The sequence below is a fragment of the Marmota marmota genome, unplaced genomic scaffold (genome assembly GCF_001458135.2).
Source record: "Marmota marmota marmota unplaced genomic scaffold, marMar, whole genome shotgun sequence".
In the NCBI taxonomy this organism is placed as follows: Eukaryota; Metazoa; Chordata; class Mammalia; order Rodentia; family Sciuridae; genus Marmota; species Marmota marmota.
The window spans coordinates 5,750,565-5,772,397 of NW_026000243.1; the positions used below are offsets into that span (position 1 = coordinate 5,750,565).

The following is a 21,833-nucleotide window of genomic DNA, read 5'->3' on the forward strand; positions in this document are numbered from 1 at the left end:
TTTTGTTGGAGAGGGGGACCGAGTGCAAACATTTATAATTTAGCAAGAAGTGGAAGAAAGATAGTGGAGATCCCAGATGCAGATGGAAGTACAGGAGGGTAAAGGATAGCCATTAGAGGAAAACTGGGGAGCAGAACCTATGTGAGGATTGTTATAGATAAGAATTGGTGGCACTGTTCTGATCTAATCTTTCTGGATTATTCTAAAAAAAAAGGACACCTTGTAGGATAAGAAAATCTGGCATCAAATTTATACTTTCACAAAAAGTGCTTGACTGTTTATTCTGGTTGTCTGGGGAGGGGAGCTCTACTTTTAAATTTTAAATTTAAAGATGAATTTTCCAGGGTGAGGAAGAAATAGCAGTGTCTCAAGTCCCTCATGCTAGGATTTATCCAGCCTGCCTGGAGGTGCCTGTCTTCACATTCGGGCATTTCAACTGTCCCAGACAGAGTTGCTTTGTAACACCACCCACACTTGAAATTCAAGGACTGAGAGGGCTGTGTCTGGTTAGGATGCCTCAGTTCTTGGGGAATGCTTAAATCTTTAAGAATGCTTAAATCTCCTGGAAATAAGACAGGCCAGCATCTGCCTAGATGTCATTCACTTTACATAGACAGGGTGCCCCCTAGTGGACACCAAGTGGACCACTCTTATAATCCCCATTTCAAAGCCAAAGCAACTGAGGCCTGACACTCTTCAGGAATTGGTTAAGGCATCCAGGCACTGAAAAGCACCTGTCCTGGTCTCTAAGCCTCAGGCCTCTGAAGTCCTAGATTGTGACTTGACCCCAAGCCTCATGCTACTGCAGATGACAGATCTATCTTGGCGAGAGATGCCCCGACCCACAGTCAACAGCAAGCCAACCTGCACCACACTTGCCTCCTCTTCCCAGCCTGAGAGTTAGCCTCACTCTTCCAGGGCTTCCACTCAGAGGGCCAGGCCACTTACCCCACAGTGTTTTGTTTTTATTTGTACCAAGAGATAAGTGCTTTCCAAAAAACTTTCCTGTGGCCTCCTGGAATGAGGCAGATTAAGCCAAATCTATCCTCCGCCAACTCCTCTCTCTTCCCCACAGAGCCCCAAGCTCTGGGCTTGATTGGCAGCCCCACCAGAATCTCTCCCAGACACACCCCGTGGGGCAGAGGCTGTGTTTGCAAAAGGCAGGCTGCGGGAAATGAGATTGGGCCCCCGAAAGATGAGGCTGGGACCTGGCAGTTCAGCCTCAGGGCCACTGGGGGGAGTTTGGGGATGTCCAAGAGTCCAGAAGCTCCTGGGAGGAGGGGGCCTGGCCAGAAGCAGAAGGAAGAAGAAGGTTTTCTGTTTGGTTTGGTTTTTCCTTTAACAAACGAGTTGGGTTTGTATGTCTTTCTGGGTCTGACCTAAGAAACTGTGTTTTCAAACAGTGGCAGCTTAAGAGAATGAAATATATTGTGTGGCAGGGAGACCACAGGAAAGGTATCTATCTTGATTCCCATTTTTAATTTAAACTTAATGGAAAACACATTTTGCATCTTGTAGTATTCCCACCTGCGACCTCAGATGGTCGGGCAAAGGTGATGGATCAGGGCAATCATGCTGGTGAAGAATTATCCCTTCCAGGTCCAGGTTTGGCCAGGAAAGAACAGGATTCCAGCAGGACAAAAGGCCAGATCGCCCTGGACTCAGCACTCAGCCAGGCCTGTTGTTTAGGAGTCTGACCGCCCTGCCCTGCCCCACCCCCTCCAGCCCATCCCACCCACACTCAGCTAGGGCCATTGACTGTGCAGAAAAGGGAGACCTGGCTCAATAGGCTGACGACGAGGGATGAGGGGCACTGGTGGATTCTATGGCAACAGCGAGGCCCAGACAAAGGCTTTGACATTGGGACGCTGCTCCAGGTGTCTCCCATGCTCCAGGTGTCCCAGATGAAAAGCAGGTTAGGCAAAGGGAATATGGAACTAAAGAAAGCACCCTCCTCCGTGGGTGGAGGTGGGGGTTGCCCCACACCTGCAAAGCTTCATGGTGCCCGTTCCCATCTCCTTTCAGATCCTAGATTCTGTATCCAGGGACAGATGGACTCAAAAATGGAAAATTATCTTTTCCTGATGCTCCTACTTTAGGAAGGCAATTCCAATCAGCAGCAGTTACTTTGTGCATTTAAGAGCAAAATGTGCTGTGAATAAATAAATATATACATGCATATATATCTACACACATATACATATGTACATATATCAAATAACCAAGTAAATGAATGTTCCAATTGACATATAACATACAGAATATTGCAAAAAATTGCAAGGGCACAGTTGGGGGAATTATCACAAAAATGCATTCACTCACTTTTATAGGCACCACCCATCCCAAGTCAAGGAGTAGAAGAGAGGCATACTCCCTCTCTCCATCACTACTAACTCTTCTCCCCAAAGTTAACCACCACCCTGCTTTTCAACACCATGCATGAGTTTTGCCAGTTTCTTTGATTTGGCTTAGAGGCTGCAGGAGCTGATAGTGGGCTGAGGATTTGTAGAGAGATCAGATGGGATCCTGCCTTCTGCAACTTCTGGCTGTGTGATCCTGAGCAAATAACTTGTCTTCTTTGAATGTTGATCTCCTCATCTGTAAAAGAGGGATTAATGTGATACTGACTTTGTATGACTCATGCAAGGACTAAGAGAGAGAATAGATAGAAAAGCCTCTGGCACATCATACATGCATTGTCCAAGGGCATTGGCTTCCGTCTTTCCCATTCTACCCTGTTGACTCTGAGAATTATGGGTTAGGAAAACTTAGGAGATTAACAGCATGCTAGGTTGGCTCCAGGTCAGCCCAGAGAGGTCCTCAAAGCAGGAGAAATAAATTCAAAGCAACTAGGAAGGAGGCCTGACTCTAGGAAGGACTTTCCTGCATCAGAACAAGTTCCCTTATGAAAAGAGTCTCTATATCATTCTCTATAGCCTGGGGACCTGGTTTAAAAAATTAGAGAAGAGAATGTGGGTCCCTTGGGAGAGAGACAAGAGGCCTCTGGCCTGCCCCTCCTCAGGAATGAAACTTGAACCAAGAACAAACTTTGGGCAAAACCCTTTTCCTAGGTTGCCATGAAATATGTATTACATGCAAGCTTTGGAGAGGTTACACGACCCTTTCCCTTGGCTTTCTGGGAGTTTCCTGTGGAATTCACATGTGCCCAAGGAAGAACTTTCACCAGGGGGGAAATTTAATAAATGTGGTTTATCTAAGCTTCGTGCTCTCCACTAACTTTGCACTAATGACTCAGGCATTTTGCTCCTCAGAGACCGTCATTTTTCTTTATTTGCTCCAGCAGTGAGGTTTCAGCCTCAGGGAGAGAATGTCGGGGACAGAGATGCAGACATTCTTTTATTCCTGAGATTCTTTTGAATTCCCTTGGAACATTTGATTCCTTTGCTTAACCTCCTTTCAGTCGCGGAGGATTATTTCTTATTGCAGCAGAACCCATTCATAACTTTAATTTCAAAAGGCAAGACAAAGGCTCAGCAACCTCTCATATAAAGGGTAATTGTGTGTGTCTTGGGAAAAGGGAAATAAAAATAGTAATGACAACAGCTAGCATTTATTGAGCACTTACTATGAACCAGGATCTGTTCTGAGCTTTACACACACAGAGGATTTTACTTAATCCTCACAACATCCCTATCAGGAAGGTTGTTACTATCAATCTCTTGTCCAGATGAGAGGTCTGGGCTTGGATGAGATAAATGGATAGAGGTCATAAAGCTTATCATTGGTAAGAGGCAGGTCTAATTTTAAACTCATTTGCATAATGACCTCCACCAAAATGAAGCTATCCTTGCCCCACTTTATCACCGATATTCTTGAGAATGGAATCACCAAATAGGAGCCAATTCTTGGTATCACATTCAGGTGAGAGTGTCATTTATAAAACAGTCTCCACATATCTGCGCTTTGGCATATAGCAGTCTCCAGGAGTTGCCCCACTCCTGGCTAGAACTGTTTCAGGACTAGAAGGAACAGTCACCCAAGCTAAAAGTCATATGTCCTAGCAGTTGGAAGATTCTTCTAAAATCCTACTCCCCGCAGTCCGGTCTGGTAAGGCTCACAGCTTCTCTGAGGCACACAACCAAACGCCCACAGCTGGGTGAGGCAGTGAGGCGGCAGCCCTGCTTCGGCTTCCCCTCCATGACGGGACTAAAAATAGGTGTGTCTGACAGCCCGTTCCCAGCCTGGCACCCCGTCAGTCCCCTCAGCCACAAGCAGCAAAAGGAAGGGTTGTTTCGAAAGACTTTCTCAGCCTCAAACACATGTGCCGAGCTTATGGTATCCTTGGTGAAAGCAGATCCGAGCCTTAGTTCTGATGGCGTTTTAAAATTTCCCCAGGAGAATCATGACAAGAATTCCTCAAATGCTTACATTTTATAAAATAAAAACATAGCCTTCACTTTAAACAAAAGAATAAATCTAGTTTTAGGAGGAAAGGGAGGATGTATTTTATATGTGGCAACACAAACTGATATCCCTTCAAAATGCCTGGCCTGGTACAGAATAGGTATGCATCAAAGTGTAATCTTAAAAAGACTGTGTGTCAGCACCCTGGGATGGCAGGAAATTCAGTGCCTGGCTCCTCATGGTTAGTTGTGTTCTCTTAGACATAGGAAAAAGGAGGCAGAAGTTCCTATTTATAGTATCACCATCCCACCCCCTTCCCAACTCCCAGTGTCCTCTCCACCAGTACCCACCATCAGTCAGTGAGTTGGTAACAGATCCAAGACAGATCTGGGTGGACTGATTCTCAATCCTGTGTTTCTTCCATGACATGGTCATGACATGGTGCCCAAGAACGTCAGGGTATGAATGTGGCCAACTCAGGAGGGCGTAGACTTATTTCTTCAACAAGTAGTCTGTTCTGATCTACCTTGGCCATAACTCCATAAGCTATGATACTCCTGCATGATTGGCTCTAAGCATATAAGTTGCTTTAGCTTATTCTTGCTCTCTGGAAGTCTTTTGTCTACTTTTCCTCTCTCCTTTTCCCCTCTTCTCCCTTTTCATGCCATCTCCTACTCTGAATCACAGAGCAATGATTTGATTTTAACGTGTATTAGTCAGCTTTCCTTTACTGTAACAAATGTCTGAGATAATCAACTAATAAAGAGTAAAGTTTTGTTTTGGCTTACAGTATTGGGTTTCAGTCTATGATCCATTGGCCGTGTTGCTTTGAGGCTGTGGATAAACATCATGATAGGAGCACATGCTTCCCTCACAAATGGGAACAAAAAAGAGAAATGGGAGAACAAGGGTCCCAGTATCATCTTCAAGGGCACACCCCCAGAGACTTCAAAACCTCCCATGAGGCTGCACCTCTTTGGTTAGTTTTGCCAGCTCCCAATAACTCCACACTGGGAGCTGAGCCTCTCAGTGGGCTTTGGGGGTACATTCTAGACCTAAACTATGGCATGATCTTTGTCCTTTTTTTTCCCTTTGCTTTTCAGGTTCACTGTTGGCCTATAATACAACCTCCCACACAGACCAGTCCTCACGACTAAGTGTCAAAGAAGGTAAGTCTGTTTTCTCAAGCACTTAGAATTTTCTTCAGTCCCATACTGTTAAGATTGGGGTGGAAAAGTTTAGATCTGCACACCAACTTTCTTGTTACACTCAGTCTTTTCTGTCATACAAGACAAGAAACCAAAGCTTTTCTCACTGTGCCACCAATTGTAAGGCTACATTGAAGAAATATCTTGTAATGATATCATAAAGATAAAACTTGAAGTTATTATTCCATAAAAGAATATGTGTTGTCCATGAAAAGAAATGAATACTGCCTACTTCAAAGCTGAAAGTTGGGGGTTTTCTCTTCTGAAGATAATGAAATAAAGATTTCAAGGATTTCAGCACAGCCATCTTTTTAAGGTTCTTTTCCTAACAAATTTTAGTGGTATCAATTCATGGTTCAAATGGAGATTTGAGGATTTGATCTAGTCTGGTTTGGTTTGGTTCAGAGAGAAAGAAAACTGTCTCAGCAAATTATTTTTGCCAACAAGGATTTTAGCACACATCACAATAGCATTTCTCAGCATCTTTATCAAATCATGTCATGAAGATTGGTCCTGACACTGCGTTAAATTTTAACCAAGTGAATAACTCATGGATCCAGGTTAATGGAGGAAAAAATGTGAACAAATGGTTATTAGAACCTAGAGAAGAAGTGAAAAAAATCTTTCTGAGATAAAAGAAAAATTCCACGGAGGAAGGGTTCTTGAGTGGGAGTTTTCAGAATGATAGGAGTATGGCAGTCAAACTCTCTCTCCTCCCCTATTTTCTGTTTTTTTATTAGTTGCTCATGACAATACAACGATCTTGACATATCATACATTTGAATCAATTAACTCACACCTGTCATCTTATAGAATAAAGGCAGGTTTTGGTGTGTGTTGCATATTGCGTAGAGCAGAACAATGTTTCGGAGATGCACCAGGCTCTTCTGAGGGAAGAGACCGTTTGGTTCAATATCCTCATGGGATACAGAGAAAACAGAGACCCAAACAGCCCCTGTGTCTTGTCCAAGGCTACATCTTTGATCACACAGGACTTGACATTTGCTGTTAAGAATCTATAATTTAACAATGACCAGAACATTTATTTAATGCAAGAAATATAGATTATAATGAATCTACTTTTAAACATTTGTGTTTTTCAATTGTTCCCTTTTTCTCTCCTACCCCACCGAGGGCCAGTCCTGCTTCTGCTATTGTATATTCTTTCCAAATCAGATCTATTGAATCGCATCATGAAAACTGAAGTTGTATTGACTCATTCTGCATTCTAAGCCAAACTTGACTTGATGACCTATTTTAACATCAGGTTTCAAATGTCTATAAGAGAGAACATCTATTTTTGAGGCAAATACATTTGAGGTCAGGGAAGCTTTGGCTTCCTTTGGGAAAACCACTCTCTCCCCTGAGCCTCAGTTGCCTGTCAAGTGCAGGGGCTGAACTAAGTCAGTAGGAGCCAAGCCTGATTTGGGAGTTCTTATTGAGTCTCACTTATGAAGTTTCATTTCATTTGCAGATTTGGAAGGAAGCAAGAGAGAGACAAAGGAAAGGAATCATTGGAAGGAAGAAGAGGGGGGAGGGAGGGGAGAAAGAAATGAAGGAAAGAATAAAGAAAGGAAGGAGGGAGGCAGTGGAGGAAGTTAAATCTTCCCATTGCTAAATGAAGATTCAAGGTTACAACCTACAGGCAACTGACCACCTCAGAAAGTACCAGTGAGGCTCTGGGGCAGGCAGAGCCAGTGGGAGATTTAGTACTGAGCTTAAAACACAGGTTTTAGTTTGGAAACTGGGTTAGGTAAGTTGAAATGTGTTGTTAACCTACCATGTCCTCTCTGGGGTGTCAACCCTCAGCCCTCTTCTCTACCTGCAACACTGCATCCCTGACCATCTCTGGGCCCTTTTGTGTTTGGGGAGCACATTTGCAAGGCTTCTGCCTTATTCAGGCTGATTGCAAGAGCAGCCCGCTCTTCCTGGGTAGCAACCCCTCTTCTGAAATGAATTAACCAGAGTATCCAGGCAAACGCACACAGCCAGGGCCCCATTCAGGTGGTGCTGGGCATTTATCTCCCAGCATCAGCCCTGGCCTCTAGAGTCTATTAAGTCTGGGCTTTGCAGGTGCATCTTTTGTCCCCTATAAAGCTCTCCACTTGAGCCCCCTTGCTCCTCTATCGCCTCCCCCCTGGAGAGATGGTCTGAATCTGTCTGAACAACCCAGCAAGCCACAAAACAAAGTGCATTAGCAAGACAAAGCTTACCAGGCTCCTCTCTCCCTCCCTTTCACCCTCCTCCCCACCTCTCCATCTCTCTTCTCTAATAGCTATGTTTATTTTTTTTATATATTAAATGGAAAAATAAAAAGGAGACATTCTGCTGCAACCTTGACTCCATCTTCTTTGAATAATAACACATACATAGCCCCAGAAAAACTCAGAATTCAGCAAAAGCACGGGAGCTGGGTTCTGTGGGTGGGTATAGACCTGCACACACGTGCACTACCCAAAGGGCAGGTGCTAATATCAGGTGCAAAGCAAGAAGTTGAGGAAAATATGTCTATTAATGTGTCTTCAAAGAGCTTATCAAATTAGAATGCCTCTTTACTTTAAAATGGCATAATCACTCTTCCAGCTTGCCTTTTAAAATTATAGCTGCAATTCTTAAGGGTTATTTGTTGCCCAGACATTTAAGACTTGGTTTTAAAAATTAATTTATAGCAATCTTTATTATCTTGAATTAAGTATTCTGGGGACATGAATCAGACCCAGCTAGAATAGGGGTGCTCTCCCCATTTTTGGTCATCCAAGTTAATGCGCTTAAAAATAAATAAATAAATGAGTATGGAAGTAACTGTTGCCCATTTGCCAGATCAAGCATAGGGTCACTTCTACAGGATTTTGGAAAACAGTGGACACTTTCATGTACTTTTCTTTTGAGGTTTGCATCATCCCTGTGAGTTAGTTATTGTTATCGCCATTTTATAGATCAATATCAAGTGACTCACAGCTATTCAATGGCAGAGTAGGGACTCAAATCCAGGTTATAGGACTGAAAGTCCCTCAGTCCCTAAATGCTGATCTCACAGAAGTGAAGCAGAATAGTGGCTGCTAGAGGCTGGGAAAGGTGTGGAGAGAGGATTGCTGATGGGTACAGGGGTATAGTTGGAGAGGAGGAATAGCACAGTAGGCTAACTAGGGTTGATATCAATTAATTGAATATTACAAAATAGCTAGTAGAGAGGATATTGAATAATACAAATCCTCAATACAAATAATGGTAAATGTTTGAGGTGATGGATGTGCCAATTACCCTGATCTGATCAGTGCACAATGTATAACCTATATTGAAATGTCACTCTGTACTCCATAAATATGTACAATTATTTTGCATCATTTAAAATTTTTCTAAAAATTAAATGCCCCTTTTCAGATGGTCTTCCTAATAAATAGGCATTTCCTTCTAGTTGCCTTTTCATAAAAACAATACCTAGCCTCAATATAATTTGAACAAAAAGATGAATTTTTTCTTTTTTTTGCATTCTTTTTCCGGCCCTGCAGTTTCCCAGGGTCACCTCCAGCTGCATGCCTAAGAGTTCTCATTTTCTGAAGATGAACTCATACACAACCTCTACTTAGCAACACCCTCTGGTCCTGACTGCACAAAGGAACACGTGGAGATCTTTGTAAAACACTGAGCCCTAGGACAAATATTAATACAACTCCAGTCATAGGAGACACCTAGAACAGTCAAATTCAAAGAGATGGAAAGTACATGAAGGTTACCAGAGGTTCAGGAAGGAGAGTGCCACTGAACTGTACACTTAAAAGTGTTTGAAATGGTAAAATTTGGATCATACATGTTTTGCTAAAGCAAAAAAAAAAAAAAAATTAAAAAGCCTGGCCCAAACATGACGGATTAATTCTGAATCTCCAGGAGTGCCTATGAGGCCTTAGAATTTGTTTTTTAAAGTTCTCCAGGTTACTCCTGCCCTGCAGCCAGCTTTAAAGCCCTGCTTTGTAGCACAGAGACACACCAGAAAGAGGGTAAGGAGACAGACTCATCTCAGAGCCAGACCAGGTGATATTGGAGATACACTGGGATATTGATCTTTTTTTTTTTTTTTTTTAAAAAGTTCTATTCTGTTTTTAATTGACACATAATAATTGTATGTATTTATGGGGTACAATGGGTGTTTTGATATGTGAACATTGTGTAATGATTGAATCAAGGTAATTAGCATTTCTGTCAGCTCATACATTCATTATTTCTTTGTGGTAAAATCTTCTCTTTCAGTTAATTTTATTTTATTTTATTTTTTTTAAATTTTTTATTATTGGTTGTTCAAAACATTACAAATTTCTTGATATATCATATTTCACACTTTGATTCAAGTGGGTTATGAACTCCCATTTTTACCCCATATACAGATTGCAGAAGGGATATTGATCTTGACCTTGTTTGTCCCCACATCATCCCAAACCCAGAACCTATGGATATATTGATAAAACCATGGAGGGAGTGAAGGGACCACTTGAGCATGCTTAGGTTTTCCATCACGGTTATTGATGATGATGTACTCATTACCAATTTTGACATCTTTATATTCATTCGCACTTCACATTTTAGAAATCTCATTCTGCTACATCTCTATTTGGTCCTTTAAAAAGGAGATATTGTATTGCATACTTGATTTTACAGGACACTGAGGTTCTAGAAGTTAAGTGATCTATCCAAGTATTTATGGTCCCAGAGCTACTGACTCTGTACTTCCTTCTCTCAGGTTCTCCAGGCTGCAGACCTGAGCACGCTGCTCTGATAGCAGGTCACAGCTTCTCTGTTTTCTCGGGAAACCCAGCCTGGGGGCCTTCCCAGTGTGCTCAGCTGGAATAGCAGTAGGCAAGAATCAGCAGATGTCTTCTTTAGGGCTGCTGTGCACGCCTAAGCCCTCATTTCCTTAGCTCCTCATGCCGAATCTGTTTAAATACCTCTGACTCCCCAGAAGACAGAGGATATTGAGCTCTTTGTTTATTAACTCCTGGAACTCATAAATCCAACAAGGGCCAGCAGTGCGCTGAGCTGCTAGCCCCAGCCTGGGAGCATTTCAGAACCTACTTCTGAGTCAAAAACCAAAAACCTCGGCCCACTGAGGGTAGATCGTCTGCCTGCAGAATCACCATCACCAGCAATTGCCTTAGCTAATGGATAAACAGTCTGTCTCTACTGGCTAAGAATGGAAAGGAGAGGGGGCTGGGAAGGGGGGAAGAAATTACCTCTCTGTGTTCTCTATAGTAAACCTAACTTGGACTGAAGACCAGGCTAACAAGTGCCTTGCTTCTCTCAAAGAGATTTCTTGATGGCAGGGGCTGTGAATATACTAACAGCCCCCCCTTTTTGCAGCCCTTTATTGTTTGCAGAGTGTTTTATTGTCTATTAATTCATCAGTGCAGAGCCCTTCTGCCAACACCATCACCATGAGACAGCAAGGCTGTACTGTTATTGTTCCCATTTTGTAGATAATGAAAACAAGGCTCAGAGCTAACAGCATTTCTTAGAAGTAACCCCAGGTCTTAGGTTCTTTTCTCCCTCCAGGCTGTTTCCCACATTATTATCTCAGCATATTTAATTCAGGCATCTGACAGCTTCTTAAACATTCTTTAATTAATGCCCCAATTTACTAAGGGCAGGTGTTCATCTCATATTTCAATATTACAGCATATTAAGTACTCGTGCTCTGGACTCAGACTGTGACTTTGGTTTCCCCATGTATAAAATGAAGATAATTATAATACCCTTTAAAAGATGATGCAGTACTCATAAATCAGCATGATGTCTGATATATTCAACAAAAGATATAATAAGGCATTATTATCTAGAGTAAAACTTACAATAGTAATTAACATTATTGCAGAAATATAATATGTTTGAGGGTTTACCAGTTGCTAATACTGTGAAGGGCCATAAATGGGTCATGAAGGGCTATGCAGGATACTATATCATGTGTAAGACAACCGGGTGGTTTAAAAATTTATTAGGGAGAGGCACCTATAGAATAGAATAACAAAATTGCATGTAATCAAATATAAAAATGCATGCTACAGATAAGAAGTCCTCTGAGTATACTGAGGGGATGAAAATCAGCAAGTGCTTTTTAGTTGAACATCAACTAGAACAGCTACTCTAAACTTTTTATATGACAGAAGAGATCTAAGAGTGAGGTCACACAGGGAGTGAAAACAATTATATGTAAGTCATGTATTGTTAATCTGAAAAACTCTAAAATCTAAATCACTTCTGGTCCCAAGCATTTCAATAAAGGATATTCAATTTCTATAAATATATTTATGCATTGGCAGGTATTGTAGATCTCTGGTACACCTTAGTCAGGAGTGGACCTAAATTCTGGGAGTCATGCCCTCCTATACCTCATTCATTCATTCAGTCAGTCAGTCAGTCAGTCAGTCTGTCAGTTATTCTTCATTTATTAAGAATCTACTCAGTACAGAACACTAGGCTGAACCCTGAAAATATAGTAAGCCTAGTACTGACCCTCAAGAGGCTCTAGTCAAATAGACAGGTAAAGAAGGAAAGAAATACTGTGTGTTGGAATGTGAGTGATACATCACCAAATCTTTCCATTCTCCCTGCACTTATATTCTCTGTGGAGGTAACCTCTGTGGTTTAATTTGAGAAGTTATGATGAAAGATGGAGACCTCTAGAAACACACAGTGTAGTAGAGCTAGCGATGGATATCTAAACAAAGGGTGGACACCAAAGAAACTATGGGTGGGGGTCTGGGTGCATGGAGGACTGTGTCATTTCAGGTTGGATCTTGAAGAAGGGAGCCCAGGTGAGTCCCTGTGAGAGCCAGCAAGGCCCACAAGTGACATGGACCTGAGGAAGAGAGCCTTGAGGACCTAAGCAACAGTGACTTCCTAGGAACTGGGAGATGGAGGAAGGTTAGATGTTACATTGTGAGACAGGAGGCTCAGCAAAGGAGCTGGGAGCCAGAGATTTGCCTCAAAATCATCATAGCCAGAGTGGGCAGTGCAGCTACAGTAAGATTGGGGGCAAGTTGTAATTGTTCCGGGAGGGTGATAGGCCCTCAGGGCTTCATTAGCCTTTTCTACTTTTGTGTAGCTTTGAAATTTTCCATAACTTTAAAGGATGCCTTGAGAAGTTTTGTTTTGATGAGAGAACATTTAAAGAGCAGAGAATCTTGGTTCCCAATGCTATGTACCTAAGGGTCACACAGTGAGAGAGGGCAAAGTGATTTCAGGTTCAGCACTTTGGAAGGACAGCTTTTGGCAGCATAGTGTGCATTTGTGTGTGCGTGGGAAGGCAGTGAGTCTAGAGCTCAGGGCACACATGGCTGGGGGTTTGGGGGGCTGGTGTAGCTCAGTGATGGGGTGATCGACATGGAACATGTGCGCCCAGAGGAAAAGCCCTGTAATACTGTGAGGTAATCTCCTATTCTTTTCAGGGAGTAAACATCTCCTGTGTAGCAGGTTGTGTGGCTGCACAGTCTCCATCTATATCACCAGATGTGAGGTATGGAGGCCTCACTGGAGAGCCTGCTAAGAACTTTGTCATTATATGTTTTTCCTTTATGATGAAATACCCCTAATTCATTTTTAGCAATAGCAGGGGTGGTTGCTAAATGTGTGTATGTGTGTGTGTGTATGTGTGTGTGCGCGCGTGCGCGTGTGGGCACACACACTATTTCTGTGGCCCAAAGGCAAGATTTATGATTATGGAATAGACAGTAGTTTGCTCTCTCCATTTTAGTTTTAAAAACTGTTTTCCTTTGGAATTCCAGAGCTAATGTTTTGTCTGCCTTCTATCTGACTCTCTTTGGAGAGTTGTGTGTGTGTGTTTGTGTGTGTGTGTGTGTCTGTCTGTCTGTCTGTGTGTTTCTTTTTTTTTTTAATCACCCGAGAGAGAAAGAGATTGGGGGGGGAGGAGAGAGAGAGAGAGAGAGAGAGAAGGAGGGAGGGAGAGGGAGAAAGAGAGACTGGAAACAAAGAATCCTTGTCTCTAAGCCCTAGCAGGCAGGAAACCCCAATCCCGAGGGAATTTATCCAGCCAGCCCTGTCCCGGAGTCAGACTCCAGCCCTCTGAATTCAATTTGACAGCTTGTCTGGGACACTTTCTAAGTAACCATTATCCTTCCTTTCTCTAAGTAAAAGAACTGTTATTCCTTTCCGTGGGTGTGCTGTGTGCACTGTTATTGCACACGTGTGGTTATATGGTGACGGGGACACACTTTCTCTAAATTATTGGAAACAGTTAGCATGTTTTTTAAGACAAGTGTAAATTTGTTCCAGGATAATGAGGCAAAAGACTTTTAGTATTAGCCATTGCCTCGTTAGAGGCAGTCCTATTTCAGCAGAAGAGAAATTTTGTTGGGGTGTTGGGTGTATGCATTTCATTCCTTTGAGAATTCCTTTGAAACTGACACAGACAAAAGTGCCCTCTGATGACCAGTGCCCTTAGTCTCTGCATAGACTGACAGATGATAATTTTGAAGAGATGTGTCACCATACATCTTATTGTAAAGGGAACTCAAATGTACACTTATGACCACAGCAAGGCAGAGGTTATGGGGACAAGCAGGCACAATGAGAGGTGACTGCCTAGAGTTCAAAGGGTGCCCTGTTCTGTCTGGAAATGGGGCCATACTAGGCCCTGGTGACTTTGCTGTCATGTTGGGAGGGACTGTGCACAGCCACCCTTCCAGTCTATTTGTATTTGAAGACCATCCAGAGGCAGTTCTGTAGGATCAGTCCAGGCATAAGTTCCAGAACAATCTGGATGACCTGGAAGCTTAGAGATGCCACAGCTTTGCCCAATAGGATTTTTGTATTTTACCTGTTTACATTCTGACCAAAAGATTTGCCCTTCAAATAAGAATTGATTCCTGTAGTCTGTCTGTAAGTACAATATGGACTGCTTCAACATTCTCTCCTTGCCTAGTATACCCTTCCTCCCCTGCCTCACCCCCAACCCCACTACAGTCCATATTCTAGGAAACCACACACACCTTTAAAGCTCCAGTCAGATGGTGCTGCCTTGTTTATAGTCCCATCTGCCCCTTCCCCAAGGTGCTTTGAAATCAATTTCATTTGAAAAATGAGGGCTGAAGATGGATAGCAGTCTGATAAATCAAGCTGTACAAATTGCAGACAAGCAACCCTCTGTCCTTGTAAGCTTCATAGCTCTGTGGTTCTCAACAAGGAGTAAAAAAGGAAATCAGAGTCATTTGGGGATGCACCTCAAAGACACTTGCCAGGATGTTCAAGGGACCTACCTTGCCCCACCCACCTTCCTGCATAAATTCTGCAGTGTACCTGGTAGGTGAAACAGCAGGCAGGACGTTGGAGCGAGCCCTTGTGTTCTTACAATAAGCACCTTCTGTTGCTTCTGAAATGTTCTCACCTCTTTGCTCCAGCATTGTGAGCTAGAGTTTTAGTCAGCACTTAATGAAGAACACTTGTAGCTCCCTAGCTCACATCAGCATCCTTCCTGCCACCATGGGTCTACTTCTTCACCCCCAACCCCTGTGCCAGAAGGCACCAGTCCCAGACCCATTCCTGCTGCTCAGAAGTCCCCCCTTAGACCTTCCTCTTTCCTCAGGCATGTCTTCTTCGGTCTTTATGCCTACCAAAGATGCTCTTAGACGCTCCCTGGAGGGGGAAAAAAAGGACCTGGCAGTACTCATTCGTCCTGCAATGTTAATGACAACAACAAATGCATGAGCCCTGATGCGTTTTAATAAAAGAATGTGATTTTGTGTGAGCCTTGAAGGGGTGAGAGAAGGTGGGAGGCTGTGGAAAGGTAGTTGTGGGTGACTTGGCCCCCTGAGCAGGCTTCCAACCAGACTCAGCCTCGGACTACACCTCCCACACAGCTAGGGAGGGGCCCTGAGACTGTAGCGCTCAGAGGCCTGGGGCTCCACTATGCTGATAGACTAGTTTTTCAGTGGCAGTTCATACTTCCGAAGTAGACCTTCCAGGTTTTGCATTCCGAATTCATCTCTAGACTCTGGGCAATGACTATTTCAGTCCTGCCATGTCTACCAAGTTTCACTTTGACTTGGGCTCTCATCCCAGTCCAGATGACAAAGCTAAGACTCAAAATGAAATTGGTCTTAGTTAATGTAGCTGTATCAGCACTGCCATGTGGTCTGGCTTTGTAACTCAATGTGGCCCCTATTGGCTGTGTTCAGGAACAGGAGTCCAAAATACCTTGAAATAATTGAAAAATAATTGAAATAAAGGGAGAGTCCATGAGTCCATGGGGTTCCAGACGACCCCCTGGTGGCCACCTCTTCAAAGACTATCCTAAACATGTTTTGCCTGTATGTTGATTTAGAAATCCCATGATAGGGAGGTAGTTTGGAGGGCATTGGTTATTAGAAAATACAGGCAGTCCTTCATATGCAGGGGTTCCATGTGCACAGATTCAAACAACCACAGACTGAAAATATTTGGGAGAAGAAATGCATCTGTACTGAACTTATACAGACTTTTTCTTTGTCATTATTCCCTAAATAATACAGTATAATAACTATTTACCTTGTATCAGGTACATGAGAAATCCAGAGATGTCTTAAGATATATGAGAGAATGTGCATAGGATGTATACAAATAATACACCCTTTCATGTAAGGATTTGAGCATTTTTGGACTTGGAGATACAAAGCGATGACTATATTCTTGAAAAGTTTGTTTAGTCCCATGCTCATAAACCAAATTCTATCTAGCCAGCTATCACATATCCATTATCTGTATATGTATTTGTCTGTCTATTGTTCTACCTACTATCTATCTGGAGAAAGAGAGACAGAGGAGCTTCTCTCAGGCCAGTCAGGGGTACCAGGGCTCAGGGCATCTTCTAGAGAAAAGCCAAGGTATACATAATATCATTTGCTATTTTCATACCAAAATCTTTCCTAAGCTCTTTTCATAGATGTAACAACTTCCTTTCTTCAGAGAAGCCACAATCTAAGATAATAGGGAGCTCTCGTATTGTGAAATATCCCTGTGGAAGGTGAAGTCTTCAAGAAAGAAATCCTGGGGCTGCACTAACCAGGACAGGAATGGTCTATTCCTCTCTGGTCTTTGGGAACAATAAACTCCCACACATGAGGATCAAGAAGTTTAACACGGCTCTTTAATAAAGTTTGAATTTTTGTCAGGCATAATCTAAAGAGAATATGATAACATTAAGTGGGACAATTACTTTGTCAAAATCCAACACGCCCTTCAATGCCTGATTCATTCCTTCAGCCTCCAGCTCTATTTTTCCTTATCCCTCAGACTACAGCCTCTTTACTGAACTCCCCACATTCATAGCTATTTATGAACCTAATTGCAGATTACCTTTTAGTCTCTAATTATGAGTTTTGTCCTGTATTCTTTCTTCCAGTCCTATAGTTATTCGGTAAATACCATTGACAGTTGATGGATTTATTGGGAAGGAGAAAAATCTAGTCTTTGTTAATTTAATTAAATTTACTCAGTCTTCTATTTCCACTAAAGAAAGAATGAGAAGAAAAGAGCTTTGATTAGCACAAGAAAGGTTAACTTCTTGTCTCCTGTGAAGGAAACTCTGGAGCAGAATAGTATGTAGCTACTATTGTAGCAACTCCATAGGATACTTTGAAATACATAAAGTGCTCTCACATGCATGACCTTATTTATTCTCTACAGATCCCTGTGAGCACTAAATTCACTGTTTCCTTTTACAAACTCTTAAATTTAGGAATAATCAATTGTTTTCCTATCTTTTAAAGATATACTAATGAAAATGCAGAAAGATTACCCTAAATTCACACAAGGCATAACTGAGAGAGATGGGAGGCAGACTGAGTTCTGACCCCCAATCGAGAGTCTCTCCCTTTACAATGAGCTATTTCTCTATTTAGCCTGAACTAGAGAAATTATCTTTTAATAGCTCTTAATAACAGTAGAAACAGTTCTGCTCTTGATAAGACTTAGGTACCACTCTTCCGAAGAGTTGAAAATCACTGTTGTTATAATTTTGAAAAATCTTTGAGCCTAAAAATTTGTTGGCCTACCTGAAAAATAAATTTCAGTCTTGCCCAACATCCTAGAGGAATTTAGAGAAATACAGTTTTGATGCTATGAGTCATATTTTCAATTTCTATTAAAATTCTTACATGGCCACATGTGCTTTTTCTCAGCCTTTGGGCCTCCAGGCCTGGGCTAATTTGCATGTCTGGTTCAGATAATGTCTGAGGTCCTTACAGTCTGAAATGGAGTCTCAATTCTATGATATAGTAAGTGAGACCACATTCCACCTACTAAGAATGGATGGTTCTTTTTATCTTAATTACTGTGCCTCTGTCTGATACATAGATGCAGGACTCAGGGCCTGATGCATTTCCTGCTTACCTTCCAGGCCACAAGAAAAAAACACAATATTCTTTAGGGATGAACTCACCTGTTCACTTCCCCCACACTGACCCCAGAGTCTTGTTCTTTACTGCAAAACACTTCAGCCATCTGTCAAAAGGCAAATCCTAGGAAGTGTTAGGTTTAAAGTTTCTTGATTGTAATGGCAATCCTAAATCAATGTGAGTCTAAGACCACAGACTGGAAAAATCACCCTGCTTACAAATATGCAAAAACTGGAAGAAATATATTTACATTAAGCAATGGACTGGGCCCAGCTTACCTTTCCCTATCCCTCACCAAAACATCAAGAGATGCTATGAGCTTTTCAGCTACCCTCTGACATAAAGCAATTATCATTACATAAAGAACTAATATAAAGGAATTGGCTTTCCAGAACTATGGGATCAATGTAGGGCCATTCAGGCATGTTTCAACAGAAAATCGTGGAGCCTTAGAAATCTTTTTCATCATGTTAGACAGATCAAGTTTTTGCTCTAATTATACATTTTCAGTGAGACCCTCCCAGGCTAGTGCTGCCTACACCCCTCTCCTGCTTTTCCTTCTCTTGGTAGTATTCATCACCTTCTAATCTACAATGTAGTTTACTGTTTGTTTTGAGTGTAAGCTCCACAGAGGAAGGATGTTTGTCTAGCCCTCATTGTATTCTCAGCACATAAACATGTCTGGCACCATAACAGACATTCAATAAAACTGAATGAATAATGAATGAATGCAGATAGAATATATCAATTAAGTCCAACAAGCTGGTGTTGGTGGGGAGAAGCAAGAACTAGTTTGGGGGTAAAACAAAGGTGATAAAGATACAGTCCTTCTCTTCCAAAAGATTATAGCCTAGTGATGGAGACAAGTACCTAAAGAATGCCACTAGAAGACTAGCAAGACAAGGGCAATAAACATAGTGTGACTCACCAGGGAGCCCTGACATGTAGAACTTTGAAAGACAAGAATGCAAAAAGCTGAATTGTTAGGCAGACACCGAACTAGATCCTGCATGGAGAGGGAAGGCAACCTCACTGTGAATATCTCAGCCTGGGAAGGTCAGATCAGGGCTCTCTGCAGGGTACAGGGGGTTGAGCTGCTCATTTATTCTCAAGCCTGGTTAGCTAAGTGAACTGTTGTGTTTTCTTTTTCCAACCTGGAATTCTCTTAAACCCGAGGCAGATCTGACCAAAGAAGTATGCAATTTAGTTGCATCTACATGGCTCAGAGTGGAAGGGAGTTTTTGGCAAACACCCAATTCATCTAGTCAGTATGAATTGCTTTTCCACATAGGGCTGGCCCCCAAACCCTACTTGAGGTCTTATCAAAATAAGTAGTTCATTCAGACATCTGTGTCATTTGGACACAGAGCACACAGAAGAGACAGTGAAAGAAGGACCCAGACTCCGCAGGGCACCTCACATGACAGTGGCAAGACTAGGCCTGGCACGCATGCCACTTACCTTTCCAAACTTTTCATATTTAAAAACCATCCATTTCTTTCAGGCATTTTGCTCATGTCTATTTTTTTCCCGTCTGCACATGTAATGTCTGAAACACTACCACCATTATTCTCTACGCAGCAGGCTGGTTCTGAGGCTGAGAGGCTGTTGGATTCCAGGACAAGATCTGTGAGTGAAGGAAATCTGATCCAGGATAGTTGTTCGTTCTCTCTCTCTCTTCTCCCACCCCCTTCCCTCCCTCCCTTCCTTCTTTCCGTCCTTCTTTCCTTCTATGAGTTCCAAGCTTGGGGAAAGGCTGCCCTGGATAGCTTCTTCCTCCTGAGGTCTAGTGGAAGCCAAGCTCCTCTGTGTTTCTTTGATACATAAGGAGCCACAGAAGCAAAGATTAGGGTGTCTCCTCTAGAATGGACTGAAATGAGGTGAGGTCCTAGTCCTGAGCTTCAGGGACCACAGGGACACAAGTAGCTGATAGATAGGAACAAAGAGGCTGGATAATACCTGGGCCTCATGCCACACTTTATTCATGTTTGGAAATCACTGATTCAAAGGCACTCATTTGGAACTCTCCCTCTCCCATTAGGACCCTTGGTCTTCTCTTCCTTTTAAAGGCCTCCCTAGATGAGTTTTTTAACCTTATTTCACCAAGGTAGACATTGTAGAGGTGCAAATAAGATAGAATATGATACGTATGTATGGTGGGAATTTTTAGATCACCATTTATTAAATGCTTGTTTGGTCTTCATGGCAACATTATAAAACATTTGTAATATATGCTTTTTAGAGAAGTAGAGCTTGAGGTTCCAAAAGACAGAGAAATGTGATCAAGATCACTCAGCTGAATAATGGCAGAGCTGGGACTGGAACAGGGCTAAGTGATGTCAGGGCCAGGTTGTAGCCACTGAGATAATCCTGACACCCGCCAGAGAGAACAGATACCTCCATGGTGGAGCCCTAAGTCCTGCTTAAGTTTTACTTGTCAGGCTGGGGATGTGGCTCAGGCGGTAGCGCGCTCGCCTGGCATGCGTGCAGCCCGGGTTCGATCCTCAGCACCACATACCAACAAAGATGTTGTGTCTGCCGAGAACTAAAAAATAAATATTAAAAAAATTCTCTAAAAACAAAAAAGAGAAAAGTTAAGTTTGAAAATATCATAAGTGGCATAGCAATTGAATTTGCTTTAAAAAAAAAAAGTTTTACTTGTCTTTGCACTAATTTTGAAGTGGGAGGACAAACCAGTAGGTCAAACCAGTAGACAAGAGAATGTCAGGAGTGGTGTGGCCACTGACAGAGCTAAGGGCAGGGGCTGTAGCACAGACCATCACAGCAAGCTGGTCCTCAGTTTTGGGCTGAGAAGGTTCATGAAGCACTATAGGCTTTCACAGGAGGGACATGGTATAAGGAGAGCCCAGAGCAAAGCACCCAAGTTGGGTTGGTGGCCAGTACAGTCTGCTCTCCCTCAAGTCAGAGTCCATTAGAAGCACAGGACATCAGATGGAGATGTGGTTTAGAGGTCCACCTTGTTTGTCCTCCATAGTGGGCTTGGATCTTGGTTGAAAGTAGAAGGCTTTGGGTCTCAGGACCCCCATTCATTTGAGTATCTTCCTTTGGCAACCTCACTTTCTCAAGAAAGGACATCTGGATCTGGCCATTAAGGTCCTTGCTCTGCTTGAAGCAGAAATGGCCTTGCCCATTCCTGGGCTGAAAAGCCTGTATTCAGAAGCAGGGCTTTCCGAGAATAAACAGGGTTCAGTGTTGCCAGGCTTCTCAGCAGCAACCAGAAATTAAATGAGAAGTTTCAGGGAAAATGCATCTTTTTCCACCAAATCATTGAGAGTGAAGCCTTATGTTGTCGGGGACCAAGAGTGAAGCTCCTGTGTGCTGCTGGTGTCCCTGCTTTATTGGCTGCAGGGTGAGGTCATAACAAAGTGAAGAGTCACATGTTGGCTGGCACATCTGGGCCTGCAGACAGCTCACTGAAGGCATCGAGGCAGAAAGAAATGTCTGTCCTGAGACATTTGGCCATATTTCCAGGACAGGTTTAAAGGCTTCACACAGAAAGTGAATTAGCACTGGAAGGTCTATGCCAGGGACACATCCAGGGTCACATCCAGCAAAGACCTTCCCTTCCTAAAAGGAACTTGCAGGAAGAAAATCTCCAAGCTCATATTTCTCTATCCTGGGAGGCTCTCCTGGAATCTAAGAGAGCATTTAGTGTCAAATTCAGCCACACTGAGCATTGCATAATAGAGAAAGTGTTTAGGCCATTGTATATGGGAGGCTGAATTATCCACAATGGCTGGCAGTGCCCTGAATCTCCAGAACCAGGCTCAGGTCTCTTTGCTTTGGCAAAAACTGATCTCAGGACTGCCCGAAACCAGAAACCCCAGGCAAAGCTCTTTGGTGACTCTTCTGAAAATGAATCACA

At 42.7% G+C, this 21,833-nt stretch overlaps 1 protein-coding gene across 6 annotated transcripts in view; it reads left to right on the plus strand.

Moving 5' to 3' along the window:
- Nucleotides 1-21,833, plus strand: part of Fli1 (Fli-1 proto-oncogene, ETS transcription factor) — a 128,734-nt gene that overhangs the window by 92,812 nt on the left and 14,089 nt on the right. For all 6 annotated transcript variants that reach the window (XM_048796117.1, XM_048796118.1, XM_048796121.1 and 3 more), the window contains one exon: nt 5,469-5,534. In XM_048796117.1, coding sequence (XP_048652074.1) covers nt 5,469-5,534 — 66 coding nt within the window. The remainder of the gene's footprint in view (nt 1-5,468; nt 5,535-21,833) is intronic.